This window comes from Lepus europaeus, chromosome X, assembly GCF_033115175.1.
Source record: "Lepus europaeus isolate LE1 chromosome X, mLepTim1.pri, whole genome shotgun sequence".
NCBI lineage: Eukaryota > Metazoa > Chordata > Mammalia > Lagomorpha > Leporidae > Lepus > Lepus europaeus.
In genome coordinates, this window is record NC_084850.1 from 70,834,240 (window position 1) to 70,857,404 (window position 23,165).

Sequence of the window (23,165 nt, forward strand, 5' to 3'; positions counted from 1 at the left end):
GAAATAAATCACTGCATAGGATGGGTCAAAAATCTCTCTCTCTCTCTCTCTCTCTCAAATAAAAATGAAGATAAATAATATATATATCTCGATACTGTTTTTACATTGCTGACTTTTAGGGGAGTGTTTATAGAAACAACTTATTCAATACCACACCTAGTATACAGCTTTGAGATCATTCATTTCAATTCCATTATTGTGCATAAAAGGCAACTTAAACTCATACAAGTCAAAAGGAAGATGTCTAGCCTTTTAGTGAGAAGTTAATAATCAGTTGATAAGTTGGAAAATTATCAATACCCTATGAGTATTCTATGCATTCAGTGACACTTGCAACTTAGTAATTGATATAAAAATATGTAACAATAAAACCTGTTGCTATGGTTGTCAAATTAAGGAGTCTGACATTTTCAAACATACAAAATTTAAGGAACATATTTATAGTAATAGAAATTGTAAGTCAAATTTTTATTATTGTATGTTATTCTCTGAATTATAAATCCAGAGCCTCAGTCTCATTCAATAAAAACAAACTTAAAGTGTGCCATAAGTCTTATAAAAATCATAATGAAAAATAATTTCTGATGAGAATATTAATCTGCTCTGATTTTCATTAGAATTTTATTGCTGCATGCATTACAATAGTATGGTGAACTGAAAAGCTAATCTGGTAAGTTCAATAGTATGTGTGTACACATGTACATGTATGTAATATTTTCAGACCAGCTAAACATATACAGTATTAATTTTTAAAAAGAGTCCCTGGAAACTATATCATATCATTCCTTTGGCTTCTCTTTTTTTGATTTACTTATTTATTTGAAAGGCAGAGTTACAGAGAGGCAGAGGCAGAGGGAGAGAGAGAGGTCTTCCATCTGCTGGTTCACTCCCCAGATGACTGCAACAGTCAGAGCTGTGCCAATCCGAAGCCAGGAGCCAGATTCTTCAGGGTCTCTGACATGGATGAAGGAACCTAAAGGCTTGGATCATCCTCCACTGCTTTCCTAAGCCACAGCAGAGAGCAGGATCGGAAGTGGAGCACCAGGACTCACACTGGCACCCATATGGGATTCCAGCACTGCCGGTGGCAGTTTGACCTGCTATGCCACAGTTCTGGCCCCTGAAGGCAGTTTCTTAAACGGTGCAGTTAGTTGGGTTCCATTTTGATCGATTTGGTCACTCTCTGTCTTTTTACCTGCTACACCACAGCGCCAGCCCCATTCCTTTGGTTTCATAACCATGTCTTTATAGAACTAATAATCCAAGTTCTATTTCTGATGACTTGCCATTGTCCTACTCCATGTCCTGGCTACTGGTTCAGTTAAAGGATAATTGTGGTTAAGATGGCAGTGATTTAGTTGAAGAATAACTTTTGATAAAGTTTTCCAAAGTCTTAAAAGGAAACTGGTGCTTTGTAGATAAACCCATTTTGTCTCGTGATTATTTAGTTGGAGCTTCTTGTCCTCCTATTGAGAAATGAAAGGATTCCTGAATCCCTTTACCAACTGAAGACTCAGTCTTTGATTTGTCTGTTCTTAAATTTATAGCTTTTTAAAAATAATCCAATTTCACCATTTTGTATTATTGAGAAGGTAGTAAGAATTTAAATTTAAATATCCACACATGTCCAGTGGCTAGCATATTGTACACCTCAGATAAAAACTATGAAAATGTTAATTTGACAATTTTCAACAAATAAGTATGTAACCATAAAGTGTCATCCTACTGAACATGTTTGCATGATTTGATAAGCATTTTTAATTAGCATACTGTTTGTTTTGAAATAGAGAGCTGTAGTTTAGCTTTTCATGTGAGTGAAACAAATCAAAAATTGCAAAGGCATTTATCTTCTTGTCACACCCCTTTACATGGAGGGCTGAAAGAAATCCATCACCCCACACTTTATTAGTACAGTTACATATTCTACACTTATGAGTGTGGTTTTATAGTTTTCTTATAAGGAATAACAACTAAAAGGACATAGTGATATTAAACGTAAGAGGTAATAATAATTTTCTCATGGAAAAATAGAAGAAAATCTACCAATAGAGATATTGGGCCTCAGAATATTTTAATTCCTATGATAGCATCCTTAACTAAGTAGTCAGCATAACCATTTCTGTGGCTAGAAAAGGGGTTTTTGAATTAAGTTAGTCACTGCCTAAACATGTTAGTGGTTAACATTTTTTTACTGCATTTACATTTACTTTTAGTAAACCTAATAACAATGAAAATAAGAACCTTTATATAAATATATATGTGTTATCCTTGAAAATAGTGGTTTTGTCAATCTTTAAAGATGCCTTAGAATTTATTTATAAAATTGGGCCTCCCTTTTCATTGCAAATAATAAAAAAAATATTGCTTGTAGATGATTCTTCTAAAATTAAAAAAAGAAACATCTTTTCATTGACTCTGAAGTATTCTCTTGGCTTCTAGTCATATAAAAATGAAAGCATTGCCAACATGCCTTAAACACTGGACCACAATTAAGGTAAAATAGGCTCTGAATCCTCATTGTGCTTGGCTTGTAAACTGACCTGGCATCAACTGAAAGTTAGGAAGTGGGGTGTGTGTGTAGGGGGAATTGTTCCTGAAGTACAGCAGGTGCAGTAGCCCTGTGTGGTTAGGACATTAGGAAACCATGTGAAAAAAATTACCAAACAACTAACACAGTTATCAAAAGTGAAAAGTGAATTCTCAAGTTTTACAAAGTACAAGAGCTTTGGGAAGTGTGTATTTGTCATTATGGGTAATTTGCACATACCTCACTGAAGAAAAGGCCAGGGGAGCTAGGCCGAGTACACAGCTGTACAGGCGGCTCAACTAATTGCCTCTCCATCCTCAACCTCATTTATCTTCATTTCTTCCCAATTATACCAAATTATCAATAGTCTCTGTTGCATCGGAGTCTTAATCCCCTTTATTCAGGCAGCATTAGATAGTGGCAGATGAATTCTTGGAGGGAGTCAGAGTAAACAGCCATGAAATGCCACCTCTGGCAGATGGCATTGCTCACAAGAAATGTGACAAAACATTTGGAATTTGTAACTGGGCATTGGTATGAGGATGCAAGCTGTTAATATTTTTTTAAAAGATAATCAAGGTGGTACATGGTAAAAATGTAACCCATATTTTAAATAAAAATGCAATGGTACAGGTGTTCACATCAACTCAAAAGATTAATCCATTTTTAGATGAGATATTCCCACTGAGCACTGAAACCATGAAATTCTTTCATGCCGTGGTATTTATGATAATAAGTGGCCTATTCCATTTGAAGCAAGGTATACATGTTCTTTATTCAAAGATAAAATATCATTTATTTTTATTTCCAAATACCAGAGTATCCAATATTTATTTTGTGTATTGCCAAATTGGAGGTATGCTTGAAAAACAAACAGAATAGCAAAAAGCAAACATATTGGTGAGAAAACAATGTTTGAAATCTTTATAGTTGTGAATTTTTTACTTAACAAAGATAATAAAGAATTTACTTTTTTATAGGGAATAGATTTCATGCATTTCATATATACAGTTTTAAAAACATAATGATACTTTGTATCATTTGTAGAAATAGCAATAATAGAAATTTAAATAATTTCAGTAAATTAACAAACCTTGTGATTTTGCAGAAATCAATATATAAATTTGTTTTATGACTGTCATTCAGAAACATAATATCTATGGACTTTCTAACATAGAATGCAAAGGGTTGAATCAATCAATCAATAACAGCAAGCTTTACAAAGAAACGTAAGCTAGTAAAATAGGCCAACTCAGTAAATTTAGTATCAAGTAAAGAGTTTTTTTTTTTTTTTTAAGAACATGTGAATTTATCTTTGACCTTTTTGTAATGGAGAAAGACTTGCTTTTCTCTTTAGGGCACACCTGGGCAGCTCAATGCCAAATCTTTCTCTTTTTTTCCACATAGTCCTACCCAACTTATATCCCAGAAACATTCCTTCTTTCCTCAGTTCCTACAATAATTTAAAAATTCATACTTCATAAAATGTTTCCGAATTATCTGGACTTATGAAATAAACATGAACTGAATCATCAATTGAGCTTGGAAAATAATGAATTCTAGTTTTTTTTTTTTCCAAACTTGCTTATAAACTCCTTAATTTTTTTTGACAGGCAGAGTAAGACAATGAGAGAGAGAGAGAGACAGAGAGAAAGGTCTTCCTTTTTCTGTTGGTTCATCCCCAAAGTGGCCGCTGCGGCTGGCGCGCTGCGGCCGGCTTTTTCTATACTGCTTTCTATATTGTACAGTGGTGGCATGGTTTAGGAAATTTGTGTGAATTGACCCCATACAGGTCCCTCAAGAGGTTATCACATTTTTTACTTAGAAATTAGATCCACACGGGGTTGGCACTGTGGCATAATAGGCTAAGCCCCGACCTGCATGCCAGCATCCTACATGTGCACCGGTTCATGTCTCAGCTGCTCCTCTTCTGATCCAGCTCTCTGCTGATGTTCTGGGAAAGCAGTAGAAGATGGCCCAAGTGCCTGGGCCCCTGCACCCTCATGGGAGACTGGAAAGAAGCTCCTGGCTCCTGGCATCCTATCAGCCCAGCTCTGACAGTTGTGCCATTTTGGGAAATGATCCAGCAGATGAAAGATCTCTCTTGCTGTTTCTGCCTCTCTCTGTCTGCCACTCTACGTCCCAAATAAATAAATAAAAATACTTAAAGAAAAAAATTAGACCCATGCTGTTTTATGTTCTAAAACTTCTGAAAAATATATATTACTACCATTGACAAGTTAATGCAAAAGCATTGAAGACAAATTCAAACTTTAAAGATTCCTATAATTTTCAATATTACTAACTTTGAAGTCAGTATTATTTTATAAAAGTTTAAAAGTTAATTTTAAAATTAAGCATACAGACTTTTTTCTTAATGCCAGGCAGAGGTTATGTATTTTTTTTCCAAATGTGTTAATCATGCCAGATTGTCAGCCTTGGAAACAAAAGCATATAAATTGGCCAAAAGCATTAGCCATTCTTTGGCTATAAGTCTTTGGCTACCTCTGCTGTATTGCCAGCCTTATTATGATGTTCCTGTGTGGTGTTTTGGTGTATACTTAACCTCTTTTTCCTTGTAGGAATGAGTCTGAGCTTAATGGTGGTTGTGTATTTGGATTTGGTATTCTGTGGACAATGAATAATCTCATACTAAATTATATTACGTAACTGAATGGCTTTCAAGTGAAATGATAAGTAGTTTTCTGGCAGTCTATATGCTTAAAAATACATGTTTAGGCAAAATAGACACATTTGTCTAAATTCTATTTCCTCTCTTCTGAGCATAACATTCATACCTTGAAGAGACCAAGTCATATAATTTAATAATGACAAAATTTCCCACTTTTAGAAATTCAGACATCTTAAATTGTATTATCATTCTTTTAAGTTAGTCTCTTTCTCATCTTGCTGAGTTTTGAAATTGAATATTGAAGCATAACTGAAAGCCTCTAAAGTGTTTCCAACTATTACAATTACTGCTGAAAAACTAGAAGTTGTTAAAAGTGGTGGGCATTTCATTTAGTAGTTAAGACACCTGTTAAGATGTTCATGTCTCATATGAGAATGCTTGGATTCGATTTCTGGCTCTGGCTCCTGATTCCAGCTTCTTTCTAATGCAAACCCTGAGACACAGTAGATATGGCTCAAGTAATGGTCCTGGCTACTCATGTTGGAGGCCTGGATTGAGTTTCTTTCTTTTTAAGATTTTTATTTGTTCACTTGAGAGGCGGAGTTACAGAGAGAGAGGGCAAGATAGAGAGGTCTTCCATCTTCTGAGTCACTCCCCAAATATCTGAAATGGCTGGAGCTGGGCTGATCCCAAACCAGGAGCTGGGAACTTCTTCCAGGTCCCCCACGTGAGTGCAGGGACCCAGTCACTTGGGCCATCCTCCACTGCTTTCCTAGGTCTTTAGCAGGGAGTTGGATTGGAAGTGGAGTAGCCAGGACTTGAACTGGTGCCCATATGGAGGGCCTGCACCGCAGGTGGAGGCTTAACTTACTACACCACAGTGCCAGCCCCTGAATTGAGTTTCTGACTCAGTTATAGCCTGGTCTAGTCTTGGCTGTTGTAAGCATTTGGGGAGTGAACTAATGAACAAGCTCGCTTTCTCTTTCTCTCTTTTCCTCTGTCTCTCTCCCATCTCTCTCAGCCTCTCAAATAGTAAAAAAATGAAAATTAAAGCTACTAAAAGATAAATAAGGATCATCTAGCCACTAGTGCACAATATATAATCATATTTTGGAAACATCTGCCTGTGTGAATGTGTGCATCTAAGAAAAATATGCAAATAACTATTGATGGATTAAATACCTTAATGCGATGTTTGATTTTTTTCTTAGAAAATTATATTTAAAGGACCAGTCTGAAATCACAAAACCTTATCAGATACTGTTTTTTTTTTAATACCCTGAGTTTTGTATATTTGTATATTGGCCATTTGGAGAACTAATAGGCTTAGTTGTAATAGAAGAGAAAGCTTCATGGCACACACCTATATGTGCTAAGAACCCAGACCCATAACATGTTTCTTTTCAGGTCCATAATTTTCTTGTTTCATTACTTTGAGCCAGTAATTATTAATTTCCCATCTACTCCATTTCCTTTTTAGTTTCTTCCATGTCCCATATCCTCTCTTTTTCCATCTAGAAGTGATTTCAGTGTTTTATATTGTTATCCTAGTCTCTGTCTTAACATTTCAATTTTTGATATTTTGCCCAATTCTGTAGTTTTCTATGAGTTTGCTTCAAAATTTTGTCTTCATTTGAGTAAAATTATTTTTCCTGCCCAAATTCTCCTTTCTTCTTTGTGCTTTGCACTTACACGTTGTCTGCCTGCCTCTTTCGTCTCCTGACATTTCTTACATGTTGTATTTATTCTGGAGTGATATGAAATTCTTGACAAGATTATTCTCCATTCTTCACATCAACACTCTACTAATTTTAGTATTTGTTACATCTTATTAAATATATTTCTTTGCTTTATGGTTCTTTTAAGAAGTCCTACATTTAATAACCACTATCTGCTAGATCCTTGTCTCCTCTATACTGAAAGAAAGAAAACAGTCATCTGCTTCTGTTTTTCCAAGAAGAGTCCAGGCTTTACACAGTTGTTTAGTTCTTACTCAGTCTCCTTAATAAAACAAGTTGTTTCATAAATATATATGTATATATAGAGATATAGGTATATATGATAATAAACTTTCTGATATGCCCACTGTTTACAGTATCTGATTTTTGAATCTGCTTCTGAGAAAAAGTTTGATTTAGTTAATATGTCACTTTAAAAAGTTTGCAGTCTACATTTACGTATTCAAAGGGATTTCTGTATAATTATCAATATATTCTTTCACCTACATTGTGACAGGCATATTTTTTAAGTATGACTGACTGATGGACAGATTGGGAATTGCAGAATTAATGGGCATATTTCAAATCTTTGGCAAGGCTTTGCAGTAATTACATCTGCTGAACCACTTGATACATTGCTGGAAGTAGCCCAGTAAAGCTTTATCTACAGTTTTCCATTTTTAATGCTTTAACATACCTGATTAAGCAACTTACTTTAAGAGCAACATGTAAAAATGCATATGACCATGCAAACATACGTTTCAACTGCAGAAATAATGGAGTTTTACCTCTGTGAAATATTTATTTAGTTTTTGATATCACTAGTCATCTTTTTCATCTTCGTGATGATGTTAAACAGATATTTATCCTATAGATAAAACAATGGAATTAACAACCAAAAATATTTTAGTTTATATTTTATATTCCAAAATAATTTAAATAATAATCACCAACATTTGTTTCATGGTTAGTATGTCTAGATATTGTGATAAGCGTTTTATATGTTGTATCTCATTTAATCCTTATAACCATAAGATAAGTAGATAGAATGCACATATTATATATAAAGAAATTGAGCCTTATGGAGCTTTTGTATCTATTTTAAAGCCCATGAATAATAAGTAGAGGAGATAGAATTAAATCTCAAGTCTTTCTAATGTCCTTTTTACTGTGCTATTATGATTTGGGGGAGGGTATAATCCTTCCCTCTCTATTTTGCTTCTGTTTCTACTTGCCACATTACCTCATAGACCTTTGCTGGTTGACAGCTGCAAGTCAGTAAGATCACTTTAGCCTAACCACTTATGGCATACAAAGAGACATGCTGAAATTCCAACAAGAAAATTTGTTTTGTAATAATTAACTCATGACTTGCTGCAAAAGACGTAATGGCCTCCTTTCAACTTATGGGGCAAAGTTAATTCTATTGATTAGAGACCACTTTCTAGTTCCCGTAAATAGTTTTTTTATACTTGTAAGGATTATGCTGATAGGAAAGTAGTAACACTTGTAATATATATTTATTATGTCTCTCAAGGGGACAAACAGACAAGATGAACTATTCTGCTTAATGCTGCATGAAAAGTCTTGTCCTTTCTTTAGCTTCAAAAGCCTGACTTAACTGGTCAAATTAATTGGTCAAGGTACTTAAAATAGTTCCTAAATACGGGTATTGCTGGGTTTGTAGAACATAGATGTAATGAGTAACCAGATGAAAATTGAGGGTTATAAAGATGCAATATTATGAATGTGTATTTGATTGAATGTGATTGTGAAAAAATTAGCATTCCACTTTATTATTATTTTTGCCGTTAAGGAAGTTTTCTGAAACCTTTTCTTCATGCACTCCACCGTGTATGTGATGAGAATATTCCCTTGCTAAGCATAAGTTGAATTATGAGCTATGTACATCTACTACTAGCATGTACACAAGATAGATGTAAAATGGTGAGACCAATATTACAAACAAGATTTTAACTAAAGTACTTTGTTAATGAAATCAAATCTTAAAAATATATTATTAATGTCAATAGCAGCAATGTTACTAATAGTTAAATGTGATGGCCTTTACAATATTTTTAAACTTAATGAAAGAGGTAGAACTGTTAGCTGTTATTTTATTGCCATTCTCCTGTGCTTGCATTATTACATTCAACTGACATTGTGTTGTGTTGTGTTGTGTTGTGTTGTGTTGTGTGGCATTGCCTACTTAGTAAGAGCTAGTTTAGTTAAAAACAAATTACTTTGCCTATAAATCCAGTCAACTGGGCATACATAAAACATATCACAATGAGATCAGAGTAAATGAAAGGTAGTGGCTGTCAATGGCCAGCCACTTGCCCTGTTGAGAACTCTCACTCTTCCTTACAGATTCCTCTAATACTTGACTGGTGATGATATCAGTGTGATCCTCATCTTAAAAGTTATTGAAACAAAATCTTGTAGTTATATTTTAGTCAACATTTAAATAGAATTTGAAATTCTAGTTTGTTCTTTATCTTCATAGGTCATCTTTTATGTTTTCTGGGAGTACATGAAGCTTACTATAGTTATCTCCAATTTTAGATATAGTTCACAAGAGTTGTGTCACAGTTTATGAATTCTAGAAACGTGCTCTTTATACTAAGTCCTTAGCATGTATTCTCAGCAGTTGATATTCAATATTTCATAAATATGACAAAAGAGGGGAAAAGATAGATGGTGCCATTATATGAGTATTGACTGCAAAGTGACTTGATAATACGTTTGTCATTTAGACAGACCACATGCTTTTAAGGATGACAGAAGGAACTCAAATTCAGATAAGAAAATGCTGTTACTGGCTTGAACTGAACTTATATTAGTTTTTAAGAATCCTTTAACTTACAATATTAACAATAAATGAATTAAAGCTTCAAAAAACAATTTCTCATTACACACAAAGTCTTCTGTACTAGCCACAGCATATAGATTATATGGAACTGAAGGATTTAAAAAAAAATCTTTTCCACGAAACAAAACATAAAACCAAGATAAATACAGGGACTATTTTAAAATCTGTGGGGTTCACAGGAGAGTGATTAAGATAAGTTTATCATTTGGAATTGCAAAGTAATATCAGGCAAAACTCCATTTTCTTCCTGTGTCCAGAGAAAAATTCATTTTAACTGATCTTTTTCAAGTTATGCAAACTAACAGTTTGCAGGAGTTTCTCCAACCTTGTCATCACACTCAGCAGGTCATATAGGAGAACATTGTGCCTTCATTACCTGTGATTTAATTCCCTATACATCTAAACTAATCTTTGAAACTCAATAATGTGATGTTCAGGTTTTAGCCACTGTGCCTTAAAGTGGCATGCAGGGAATACTTACATCTTGTAACATTTTAATTTAGAAACAAACGTACAGGGACTTTGTTTGAATTTCACATTTAGTTAGTGAAATATGTCAGCCTAATTCTTAGAAAGATGTAAGTCAGGTGCAATTTATTTGTGTAAGCCTGTGGTGAATACTTAATTCTTAATTATTAAGTATACTTTTATGCCAGGAGTTCCTATTAAATACAGAAAAAATGTTTTCACTTAATTTTTGAAAGTTTTGGATCAGTCTAGATCGCTGGAGATGGTGTTGATGATAAAATTGCAGAGCTGTTTATTTTTTTTTAATTTGGAAATTTTTCCTATTAGACTGATAATGATACATTGAAGCAACAGTTATAGAGCATATAGGCCCATCCACTAGAGTTAGCATGCTTCCTGGAATCCTTTGAGTAGTGTTTATTTTTTTGTAAACAGTTTGGTTATGGAATCAGCATACTCCTTTGTTGCTTTCTGGTTACCATCATGCTCAATTTTCCTCTTATGTTCCAATTGTTATTTCTGTTCCTCCACCTCCATTCTTTTTTTAGAGCATGTTTTGGTAGTAGTAACAAGGGCTAATCGGAAGAGAAGAGCCTAGTAGTAGGAAAGCCAGTTCAGAGGCTCTTGAGATAGGATGAGAGTATAATAAGGGTCCAAATGAAGGCAGTGGAGGTAGGAATGGAAGAAAGGCAATATAAAATCAACCTCAGAGATTTTCGCCACTTTACCTGGGAGTGAAGAGTAAAGAGATGACAGTGACACTTATTAAACTGAGAGATTTTTGAGAGCAAGGGCTCTTTTCTTTTATCTCTGTACTCTTAGTACCTGGGAATAGCACCTGACATATAGTACAAATAAAATTTTCCAGTTGAAACAATTGGTGTATGCCACTAATACATAGAGAGTATAAAAGAACAATATATGTTTCACTGAATGATGTTCAACTTAGTTTTTGATGTATTGAATTAACGATAGTGGAGATATCTCTGTGTTTTACAATGTTTTATACAAACTGACCTGTGACTACTTGTATTCTAGACTAAGACAACTTCAAGCAACGAAGGAAATGATAAATATTTGCCCTTCCCAATGTCCTATTCACTAACTGTATGTAACCTTTGACCACTTGAAACATGATCAATACAACTAATGAGCTGCATTTTTCATTTTTCTCTATTTTAGTTAATCAAAATGTAAATTTAAATAGCCATATGTTACTAATGGCAACTGTACTGGAGAATGCAGTGCTAGAAGCTCATCAATGAACAAATGTTATACCTCTGATTAAACTTGACACTCCTAGCCCATTTGCCCTAGGATGTGGCTGTTCCTGGGCAATGTTTCAAAGTGAAAGAGAAGACAAACTGGCTAAAAGACCTCTTCAACCTTTTCAGATGATTAATTGTTAATCTATTTTATACCATTATCAGTTTAAATTCCTGAAATTATGCATTACTGATCTGGACCAATCAGAACAGTAGCTAAATATTCTATTTTGTGAATATATATAGGAAAAACAAAAGCAAATATGACAGTTTGTGGAATGTAACAGCAGGTCTGCACACACACCCTTAGTTTTCCATTCATGTTAGAATTTTAGAGAGTATTGGACACTGAATGTGTATCAGTGCATGTACACCCCACATATTATTTAGAAAAAACAACAAAGTCATTAATTGTTTGATTATGAATTAAAAATATGTATTTTAGTGTAAACTTCAATATGCTATTTGAGCTCATCAAACTGTGCATTAATCTAGGCTTCTAGCTAACAGAGTGTTATTTGATTGATACAAGAAGCTTGATTCAGGCCATATGTTACATAGACTGCTTCCCATTTGGCTTCTTACTCTTTGTCTTATGTATGTAAGATAACTAGAAACATGATCAATTTAGATCAATATTTTCAAATAATCTGATTGATGTGTCTTATTGTAGCTACAAAAGACTCAAAGTAAGGACAGTTAATTATAAACATTTACATTTTTCATATCCAAGCCTGTACTTTAAAAATGCTTAGATTTCGTTTGAAAGGAAGAGATAGAGACAGAAAGAGTCAGATCTTCCACCCATTGGTCCCCTCTCCAAATGCCTGCAACAGCCAGGGCCACTGAGGCCACAAACAGGAGCCTGGAACTTAATCTGAGTCTTTCATGTGGATGGCAGGGTCCCAAGAACTTGAGCCAGCATGTGCTGCTTCCCATTAGCAGAAAGCTGGATAGAACATGGAGGAGCCAGGACGCAAACCCAGGTACCCTGATATGGGAAGTGGGTGTCCCAAGTGGCATGTTAATTGCTGCACCAAACACCTGCTCCCAAGCTCTTATTATTGAATTTGATAATTACTTTTTTTTTTAATTAAACAGGCAGAGTTAGACAGTGAGAGAGAGAGAGACAGAGAGAAAGGTCTTCCTTCCGTTGGTTCATCCCCTAAATGGCCACTACGGCGATCACACTGTGCCGATCTGAAGCCAGGAGCCAGGTGCTTCCTCCTGGTCTCCCATGCGGGTGCAGGGTCCAAGCTCTTGGGCCATCCTCCACTGCCTTCCCGGGCCACAGCAGAGAGCTGGACTGGAAGAGGGGCAACTGGGACTAGAACTTGGCGCCCCTATGGGATGCCAGTGCCGCAGGCGGAGTATTAACCAAGTAAGCCATGGCGCCAACCCCTTGGTAATTACTTAATATTGTTTCATAACACGTGGCTTTTAGATTTATACTTTCTAAGTGATAATAGCAATTCCTACTATATAGAAACTTTAAAAGACACACTGAATGTGAGTTCAGAAAACACACTTTTAAAATATAAAACTCTTGTGTATGATTCACTTAAACCTAGTAGTCTCAGAGATTCAAACCCACCAAAATTGTAGCTTACACATTTATAAAGAGGACCATTGATTTCTTTGGATAGATGATGAAGATTGATTCCTAAATTATCCTGATACCCATCGTTGTGATTACAGTTAATGTTTTATTGGGTCCGCTCACTCCTTCTTCACAGAGAAGTATATTAAGAAGTGCATGGGTGCAGGGGCCCAAGCACTCGGGCCATCTTCTGCTATCCCAGGCCGTAGCACAGAGCTGGATCGGAAGAGAACCGGAGCCCACATGGGATGCCGGTGCTTCAGGCCAGGGCTTTAACCCGCTGTGCCACTGTGCCAATCCCAGAAATTCCACTTTTTAAAATTATTAAGATTTCATAATTCAGAGATCTCTGCCTTCTGGCCACTACTACAATAAAGAAAAAAAGCAGTAAAATTAAGCAAACCTGAAAACTTAAGATTTTAAATTAAGGCAATAAAAATTTATCACGTATTTTGTCAAATTTATATTTCACCATAGTTCATCACTTCATTTTTTCTTATACTTATTCTAATTTAGAATAGATATTCTTGCTAAATAGGGGCTTATGAAAATATAATTCTCTCTAGCTTTCTCATTGATAAAGTTGGGATCTAACAAATTAATTACCTACAGTCTTAATGTGGTAACTGTATAATATTATTTATTGTTATATATGTTTATTTTGTGGCTTTAATATCACTAAACATTGAGCTAAAATGCTGATAAGAAATTGATATAAAAAACTCGACTTGGAGCCCACATTGTCATATAGTGGGTAGAGCCGCTAACTGTGATGCAGCATCCTATGAGGACACTGGTTGAGTTCTGATCCAGCGCCAAGCTAATGAACTAGGAAAGGCAGCGGAAGATAGCCCAAGTGATTGAGCCCCTGCCACTCAAATTGGGATACCTGGTTGAAACTCCTGGCATCTGGCTTCATCCTGGCTCAGTGCTGGCCATTGCTGCCACTTAGGGAGTAAACCAGCAGGTGAAAGACCCCTTTCTCTCTGTCTCTCCCTCTCTCTCTGTAAGTCTGGCTTTCCCACAAATAAATAAATCATAAAAAAGTTCAACTCATTTTTTAAATTTTTGAGGATTTTCTGTGTTTTCCACATTCTCTTAAAATATATATCTATAATGGCATTGAGTAAGGTTTATACTTACTATTAAGTTTCAAGAAGGAGAGGTTAAATAAAGCTTCTCTTTTCCCAAACCTACTACCTGCTGGGCCTCTTTGATATTCCTTATTAAGAATGCTATCCAATTTCTCGCCTCTTTATTGGAAGAAATTGCTCCTAGAGTTAGTTTGGTCTAGTTTAGTGGACAGTACCTATTCTAGGGATATGAGCTGAATTACGTTCCCGTAAAATTCATATATGAATCCCTAACCCTCAGTTACTTGGGAATATTTAGATATAGGGAATTAAAGCAGGGTGATTAAGTTAAAATGTAGTCCTCATAAGAAAAGAGAATTTGAATACACAAAGAGATATGAACTTTCACAGGACAAAGTGCAAGGGTTCAGAGAAAACAAGTCTGCCAAAACCTTGATCTCTTGGATTACTAACCCCAAGAACTGTGACAAAATACATTTTGGTTTTTGGCAACCCTGTATATAGCATTTTTCTTATGGAAACGCTAGCAAAATGGTACAGTAAGAGATAGATTAGCTGGTAGGTCAGTAGATACAAAGGACAAAAATGTAAATACCCAAGTCTTTTTTAAAAGGCTGCCTTTAGGATAGATTAGTGAAAGTACTTTGCTCTCTTTAATGGCAGTGGATACTATTCATTGTCAGAAAAGTCGAGAGCATGATGCAAAGTTAGGGCCACCAAATGCTCCATATTGAGTCATAAGTCAGTTTCTATACACTTAAAAATCATTTTAGGTCAAAAAAGATAAATATCCAGAGCATGAATACTTCCTAGTCCAAATATCAAATAGCTCTACCGTCCTTGGTAATTTGCTTTGTATGCATACCTTTAGAGAGTAGGATAGAATCTTTCTTTTATAATTTTAATTCTTTTATTATTTTAGAAGGAGAGAGAGAGAGAGAACTCCCATCTTTTGGTTCATTCCCCAAATGCTCACAACAGTTGGGGAGCTGAGGCCAGGATCTGGGAACCCAATTCAGGCTTCCTATGTGTGTGACTTGAACTCAACTAATTGAGCCATCGCTGCTGCCTCCCAGGATCTGTATTAGTAGGGAATTGGAATTGGAGGCTGGATCTGGACTAGAACACAGACACTCTGATAGAGAATGTATACATCCTAACAGGCCAAATGCCCACCTCAAGAACAGAGTCTTATGTATTTTCTCAGTGAAGATGGAAACAGGATGAAACCACCTCTGTTCTTTCATTAGCACAGCAGTTTAAAAAGATGAGAGATGTAAAAAGTTCATCCAAAATTCTCATGAAAGTACACACAGAAACACTTTGGAATCCTTTAATGAGGTTTTTAAAATATCTTGATTCAGTTTTGTTTGGCGTTGTATTATGTATAAAACATTAGACTAATGCTTAATGTGCCATTTAATATTGAATGTGGACTAAAAGGTTTTCAATTTATAAGACAAACATTGACATGGTCTTAGCTCTGGTATTGCTATATGCTGTGCTGCTCTGATAGTGCAATGCCGTTTTAATATCATATGCTATAGCTTAATGTCTTCCAAACATACCTTTACTTGTCAATGTTTTGCTCATCATTTTACAAATTGTAGTTCTATAATGGTGAGGTAATTCATTTCTTGAACATACTGCTAATATGATAGAGTGATTCCATTCTTGCTCAGCAATTGATCCTTTAAATTTTTGCATTTTCTGGCATTAATCATGTTTCTTGGGGCAGTGTTACTATAAAGAATTCTCAGTGTTGCAATGTAGTTACTTTCATCATTCACTAAGATTCTCCCCCTTCCCCACTATCTCTCTTTATTATAGCATAACAATGTCTTATTGATTTTAAATGGAATTTCAAAGTGTGAATGTTAATTTATGTCAATGCACCAATCATAAATTACTTCTCTGTTCATAGCCAGTGACTGTACAAAGGTATGTATCTGGATAAAAAGAGAGAACAATTAATGTAATCACAGGAGTTTTGCATGTTCTCAATGAACATACCAAACCTCAACATGATCAAGGGAATAATTTCTGGTCCATTAAGCCAAATTAAATCAAATTTCCTATTCTTAACTTGTTAACTGAATGCTCATAACAGGAGCTGTGCATCTAGCTAGATATTTCTCCTCCCATTTAATTGGAAGATCTTTGTCCATACAAATAGGGCTAGGCCAAACACCCATCTGCACCCCACTCATCTGTTTAAAATAGTCACCTTAAAAGAATACCTTGGCAATCATTCTTTGGTTACTGCCTATATGGTTTTAAGCCATAGTATGGTGTATGCTAAGTGACAGATGAAACAGATATATCACTGTAGATCATGATAATATAGTAGCTTGCATTTGTGCACACCTTAGTTCCCTCTCTAGCGTGGATGACAAAAACAAAACAAGATTTCAAATTGGAAACCATGTTTTTCATCTTTTATCCAGCTTATATTTTTCTTTAAGATTTATTTATTTATTTGGAAGGCAGAGTTCCAGAGACCGAGGTCTAGACTGAAACCAGGTGCCTGGAACTCCATCTGGGTTTCGCACGTACATGTGGATGCAGGGTACCAAGGATTGGGGCATCTTCTGCTGCTTTCCCATACACAATAGCAGGGTGCTGGATTGAAAAAGGAGCAGCAGAAATAAAATGTTGCAGGTTGTGGCTTACCCCGCTGCACCACAACGCTGGTCCCCCAGCTTATATTTTTTAAAAGCCTGCTGTGTATGAGTAGATTTGCTTCTTTGAGGGCTGCATCTGAGAAGAAAATAAGTGATCATTCCGTTTCTCATCATGTATTTTCACATGTTATCATGCTCTTAATATGTGAGTTTGTTGGTTTTGAAGAAACGACATCTGTTCTTTAAACTAAAAAGTGTCAGTAAAATACAGACTATGCATGTTAGAGTTTTGGCTGTAGTATTTAATGGCCTTCAACATACAAATGCTTCAAAAGCTATTCATTGTGATTGCAGCTTTGCTGACACTACTGAGGCGAAGGCCTATATCATTAGAATGCTTTAGTGTTCTCAGAATTAGCTTAAATAACCTAGAACACTGAAAGACTTTGAAATATTCATAAAAATGAGATACCAATGTTCAATAAAAATTTTGTAAGAGGTAATATTAATGGCTACAACCATAAACAAAGAGAATTGAAGAAACCTTCTCACAAAAAGTAGATAAATTGCTGTCTGATCATATGAATATTTTTCAGGTGGAAGTGAATCTTCCTGGGAAAAAGAAAAGATGCAGTCTCCTCTTGCTGCTCCTGGACCCCAACATGGAATTGCACATGCAACTCTGGCTGGTCAGCCAGGCCTTGGGGGTGCTCCTACCCTCAATCCACTGCAGCAGAACCACCTGCTAACCAATAGTAAGTATACTATTCTCCTCAAAGTGGGCATGCTAAAAAATTGTCTTCCAAGACATGGAAGATGCCTTAGATTGGCCAGGCCTGGTTTATTAAACAATAAAGTTTGAAATTTTTAAATCAAAAGGGGTAGGTTAAGAGGGACTCATTTAAAAGTGTGTAATTCATAAAGTGGAGGTAGCTTGTGATACCATGAAGCAGAGTAGAGGTATATAGGAGGGTGGGTAACAGAGGAGTTAAGATTGTTGGCTAGATTAACTTAAACTTGAGTTTCAATTCCTCACCTTTTGATTTAGTTTCACATCGCTGTTTGACCTTAGAGAAATCATTTAACTTTTCCAAGTCTTGCTTTCTAGAGTTACAAAGTAGGGATTAAAATTTCACATACTGAAGATTATTGTAAGGGCTAAAGACAATGAAGGAAAATCTATTAACGGTGAATTACAAGTAGTACTATAGAAACTCTAACAATTATTGTTACATAGTAATCAAAATGCAGTCAATGCATAGACATCCATTTGTGTGATCCTTCCAGGGATTTCAAGGAATCAGAAGTCTTTCCGTAGCAAAGCAGATCTTATATATTTCTTGACTAACATGTTTTTCTAACAAACAAGAAATATGGGAGAAGAGTTCCAGTCCTCCTTTCCCTAAGGCTTTAATTCTCCCATTAGACCACAAGATTAAGGCAGCAGAGGAATTTTGAAACATATTAATATGATGCCCCAAATCATAGTGAAATTCATCATTATGAATAAATAAATTATGATGTCTTATTTTAATAGATTTTAATATCAAGGGTAAAATGTCCCATATGGTATGAAATTTTAAGCAAAGACAAATAAAATGAATTCCAGAAAATTATACAATTTATGTTATGAGAAGTTAAAAAGGGATTGATTACATTAGACTTAGGTCATAAAGGAGGGCGATTTAGAGGACTTCTGATTTCTAATCTGATATGTGAAGAGCTTGGAAATCATTACTTCCATGCATGCAACAAGAAAAATAAAACAGAACCATCTGAAAATCACCAACTCTTTTTAGATCTTCCAGACATCGAGATCACACCAAAAATAGGAGAGATAGGCAGAGGATGGAGAATTATAGGAGAAACCACAGCTGGACCCTTATAGCAGCACTCAAAGGAAAATGAGTAATTTCACCAGACTCTTTGTGGACCTGAGAAATAAAATCTCCTGAGGTCCCAGTGGTGTGGGGTCCTGATTCTTTTATGAGTTCTACCTCTGGGAGGCCTACTAGCTTGTCAGAATGAATATCTGGGAAACTTCCCATCATGCTTCTGGCAGGGAGTAAAGAAAAGTAACCATTTGAAATATATCTGTAGTGCTCTAATTTCTTTAGAGTGGGGGGGTTTGAGGGAGGGAGGAAAGTGAGAAGCAAGTATGGTTATCTTCTTAGAATTGAGTCTATGAAATATGCTCTCTTTATATTAATAAAAATTTTAAAAAGAAAAAACTACAAAAAGCAAATTTAATCTGTAATTAGTAATTTTTGAAAATAGCGCAAGGCCAAGATGGATTCATGGGTGAATTCTACCAAACATTATGGAATAAATTATGCCAATTATCTATAATGTCTTCCCAAAGATAGAAGCAGAAGGAGAGTTTCCTTACTCATTTTCAAGATCAGCATTACCCAAATGGTAAAACTACATAAAGACATCACAAGTAAAGGAAGCTATATACTGATATCTTTCATGAACATCATGCAACAAAAGAATCCTCAACAAAATGTTGAAAATTTGAATTCAATAATACATAAAAATTACATAGCACAATTAAGTAGGATTTATTCCAGGTATACAAGACTGACTCAACCCTCAAAATTAAACTGATGTAATCTGTCACATCAGCAATATAAAGAAGAAAAACAATATGATTCTCACAATAACTTCAGAAAAAGCATCTAAGATACTACACATATTCATGGTAAAAACCCTTAGAAGAATAGGAATATAGGGGAACTGCTTCATGTTGATAAAGAACATCTACAAAAACTTGATGCTAACATTGTACTTAATGGTGAGAAATTAGATGCTTTTCCCTTAACATCAGGAATAAGGAAAGGATGGCCCCTCTCATCGCTTCTATTCATCATTGTGCTGGAACTCCTAGTCAATACAATATGGCAAGGCAAGGAAATAAATATTATATAAATTGAGAAAAATGAAGTTGTGTTTGTTCAAAAATTATATAGTACTTAGCTAGTGCCCCGGCTCACTTGGCTAATCTTCCTCCTGTGGCACTGGCACCCCGGGTTCTGTCCCGGTTGCTCCTCTTCCAGTCCAGCTCTCTGCTGTGGCCCGGGAAGGCAGTGGAGGATGGCCCAAGTGCTTGGGCCCTGCACCCGCATGGGAGACCAGGAGGAAGCACCTGGCTCCTGGCTTTGGATCAGCACAGTGCACCGGCAGTAGCGGCCATTTGGGGGTGAACTAACGGAAAAGGGAAGACCTTTCTCTCTGTCTCTCACTCTCTCTCACTGTCTAACTCTGCCTGTCAAAAAAAAAATATATATATAGTACTCTATGTAATAAAATCCCAAAAATTCCACAAAAAAGAACTAGTAAGGTATTATAGCTAGATTTCAGGATACAAAATTAATATACAATAATCAATTGGCTTACTGATGCTAGCAATGAACAAGTTCAGTTTGAAATTAAAAACATTAGTTACATTAGTAACAAAAATGGAAATACTTCGGTATAAACCTAATGAAATATGTGTTAGATATACAGAGGGAATACTACAAAATGTTGAAAGATATCAAACAGTATCTAAATAAGTGGAGATATTTAACATTTATTGATAGGAAGATTCAATATAATTAATATGTTATGGGCTGCCGCCTCGGCTCACTATGCTAATCCTCCGCCTTGCAGCGCTGGCACACCGGGTTCTAGTCCCGGTCGGGGCGCCGGATTCTGCCCTGGTTGCCCCTCTTCCAGGCCAGCTCTCTGCTGTGGCCCGGGAGGGCAGTGGAGGATGGCCCAAGTGCTTGGGCTCTACACCCCATGGGAGACCAGGAGAAGCACCTGGCTCCTGCCTTCGGATCAGCGCGGTGCGCCGGCCGCAGCGCACCAGCCTCAGCAGCCATTGGAGGGTGAACCAACGGCAAAGGAAGACCTTTCTCTCTGTCTCTCTCTCTCTCACTGTCCACTCTGCCTGTCAAAAAAAAATATGTTATGGGGACTGTCCTACCTGATCTATAGATTCAAGGCAATCCAGAACAAAAACAGGTGAAGTTATTTTGTGGATATTGGCAAACTGATTCTACCATTTATATGGAAAGCAGTAGAACCCAAATAGCCAACAGAAGCAAAAAGAAGAAAGTCACTTGATTTTTATTGCTGAACTTCATGATTTATTAGACAAATTGATTAGTAGAACCTAATAGAGGGTGCAGAAATGGACCCACACAAATGTAGTTAATATTTGAAGAAGGAGAAATTCAGTGGAAATATCATAGTCTTTTCAACACTGGAACAAATGGTAATCTACCTATTCACAAACTTTATGCCCATCACAGAAAGTAATTGAAAATGAGTCATGACCTAAATGTAAACTATAAAGCTCTAAGAGTACTAGAAGATAACATCAGAGAAAATCTTGGTTATCTTGGCTTGACAATGAATCTTTAGATACAATGACAAAAGCATGATCCTTAATAGAAAACTAATAAATAGGTTTGGCTTCCCTAAAGTTAAAAATTGCTTTGTGTACCACATTGTTAACAAGAAGAAAAGACAATCCATAGAATGGGGAAAAATCTTCACCAAACAGAAATATAGAAAGGAATGATTACACACACACACACACACACATATATATATATATATATACTTACATATATATAAAACATTTAAAACTCAACAGTAATATGTAAAAAACTCAGTTAAAAATTGAAAAAAAAAACACCTAAAATGTCATACAGGAGAAGATACACAGATGGTGATAAGCATATAAAAACATGATTCAATATCATATCATTAGGAAAATGCAGATTAAAACAAGGAGATTTCTTTATACACCCACTGAATAGTTAAAAACAGCAACAAAACTCTATCAACACCAATTCCTTGCAATGATGTGGAGGAACGGGGATTTTCAATTCATTACTGTGAGAACACAAACTGTTACAACCACTTTAGAAGACATGTTGGCCCCTTCTTACAAAGCTTTGCATAGTTTTTTCCTATTCATCCAAATGAATTTAAATGTTTCATCCACACAAAAACCCACAAACTAAAGTTTATAGCAACTTTATTGATAATTGTTAAACATTAGAAGCAAACAATGTGTATTTTAATTGGTCACTGTATAAACTGTGGTACATTCAAACCATGGACTCTCAAAAAATGTATCATTCTTGGGTTCTTCTTTAAATATAATTAAGTTTCTAAAAAAAATTACCTTAAAGATTTGCAATGACTTTGAAAAGCCCTTTTCTGGACTGTTAAGGAACACTTTTTGTTTCTGTTTTTTTGTTTGTTTTTTTTTTCTTTCTTTTTCTTTTTCTCCCTCATACAAAGTGTTGAACTCTTTACCTAGAATAGAGTTAATCTTCTGTGTATAAAGTTAAATGAAAATAGATATTAGTAAAAAACAAGACTAGGAACAAGAGGGGAAGAGGAAGAGGAGTAGGAATGTGGGTGGGAGGGTGGGTACCATGGGAAGAATCACTATATTCCTAAAGTTGTATTTATGAAATGCATGCAAATAAATAAAAATTAATTAATTTAAAAAACAATGACAAATGTGCTATTGAACCTTGAATAGACTTAGGAGATCCTTAAGCACATATATCTAAGTGAACAACGCCTGTCTAAAAAGCCTAAATAGTGTACGGTTACAACTGTAAGATATTAAGGAAAAGCAAATCCATAGAGTTAGTAAAAAAATTTTAGTGTTTGGCAGAAATTAGAGGGTGAGGAGGGATGAATACATATAGTACAGAGGATTTTTAACACAGTGAAATTATTCTGTGTGATCCTATAATGGTGCATACATAATATTATGCACTTATACAAACCCACAGCTGTGTATATACAACACAAAAAGTGAACTCTAAACTACAGAGTGTAGTTAATAATAATGTAACAATATTGATTTCCAAATATAATAATATATCACATTAATGTAGGTAATGAAATATGGGCAATTGTGTGCTGGCAGAGTAGAGGTACAATAAAAGGAAATCCTCTATAACTTCAGTTCATTTTCTTCTGTAAACTGAAAACTGGTCTAAAAATAAAGTCTGTTAATTTTAAACAAGAGTGATCTTTTACCACAGCAAATGAATTGGGATAGAGAGGTTGATTTCAGAGAGAGGCATTGAAATGAATGAAGGCTAAGGGGAATTAAATGTGTAATGTAAATACTCTAGTGGGGCAACAGTAGAACATACATAGGGGACTATTATAAGGTATCAACATCAAAAAGATAATCTTGGATGAAATCCAGTAGCTTGAATTTTATTCCATAGACAGTAAATAGTTAGTGGAAGTCTTGAAATTGAGGAAAAAAGGCAAAGGAAAACCAGGTATTGTTAAATAAAGGATTATGTCTGGTAGTCACTGTTGAAATGGCAAGA

At 35.4% G+C, this 23,165-nt stretch overlaps 1 protein-coding gene across 1 annotated transcript in view; it reads left to right on the forward strand.

Annotated features, from left to right (window-relative positions):
* DACH2 (dachshund family transcription factor 2) overlaps positions 1-23,165 on the forward strand; it is a 551,788-nt gene that overhangs the window by 438,315 nt on the left and 90,308 nt on the right. The window contains exon 5 of the mRNA XM_062183058.1: positions 17,397-17,555. Coding sequence (XP_062039042.1) covers positions 17,397-17,555 — 159 coding nt within the window. The remainder of the gene's footprint in view (positions 1-17,396; positions 17,556-23,165) is intronic.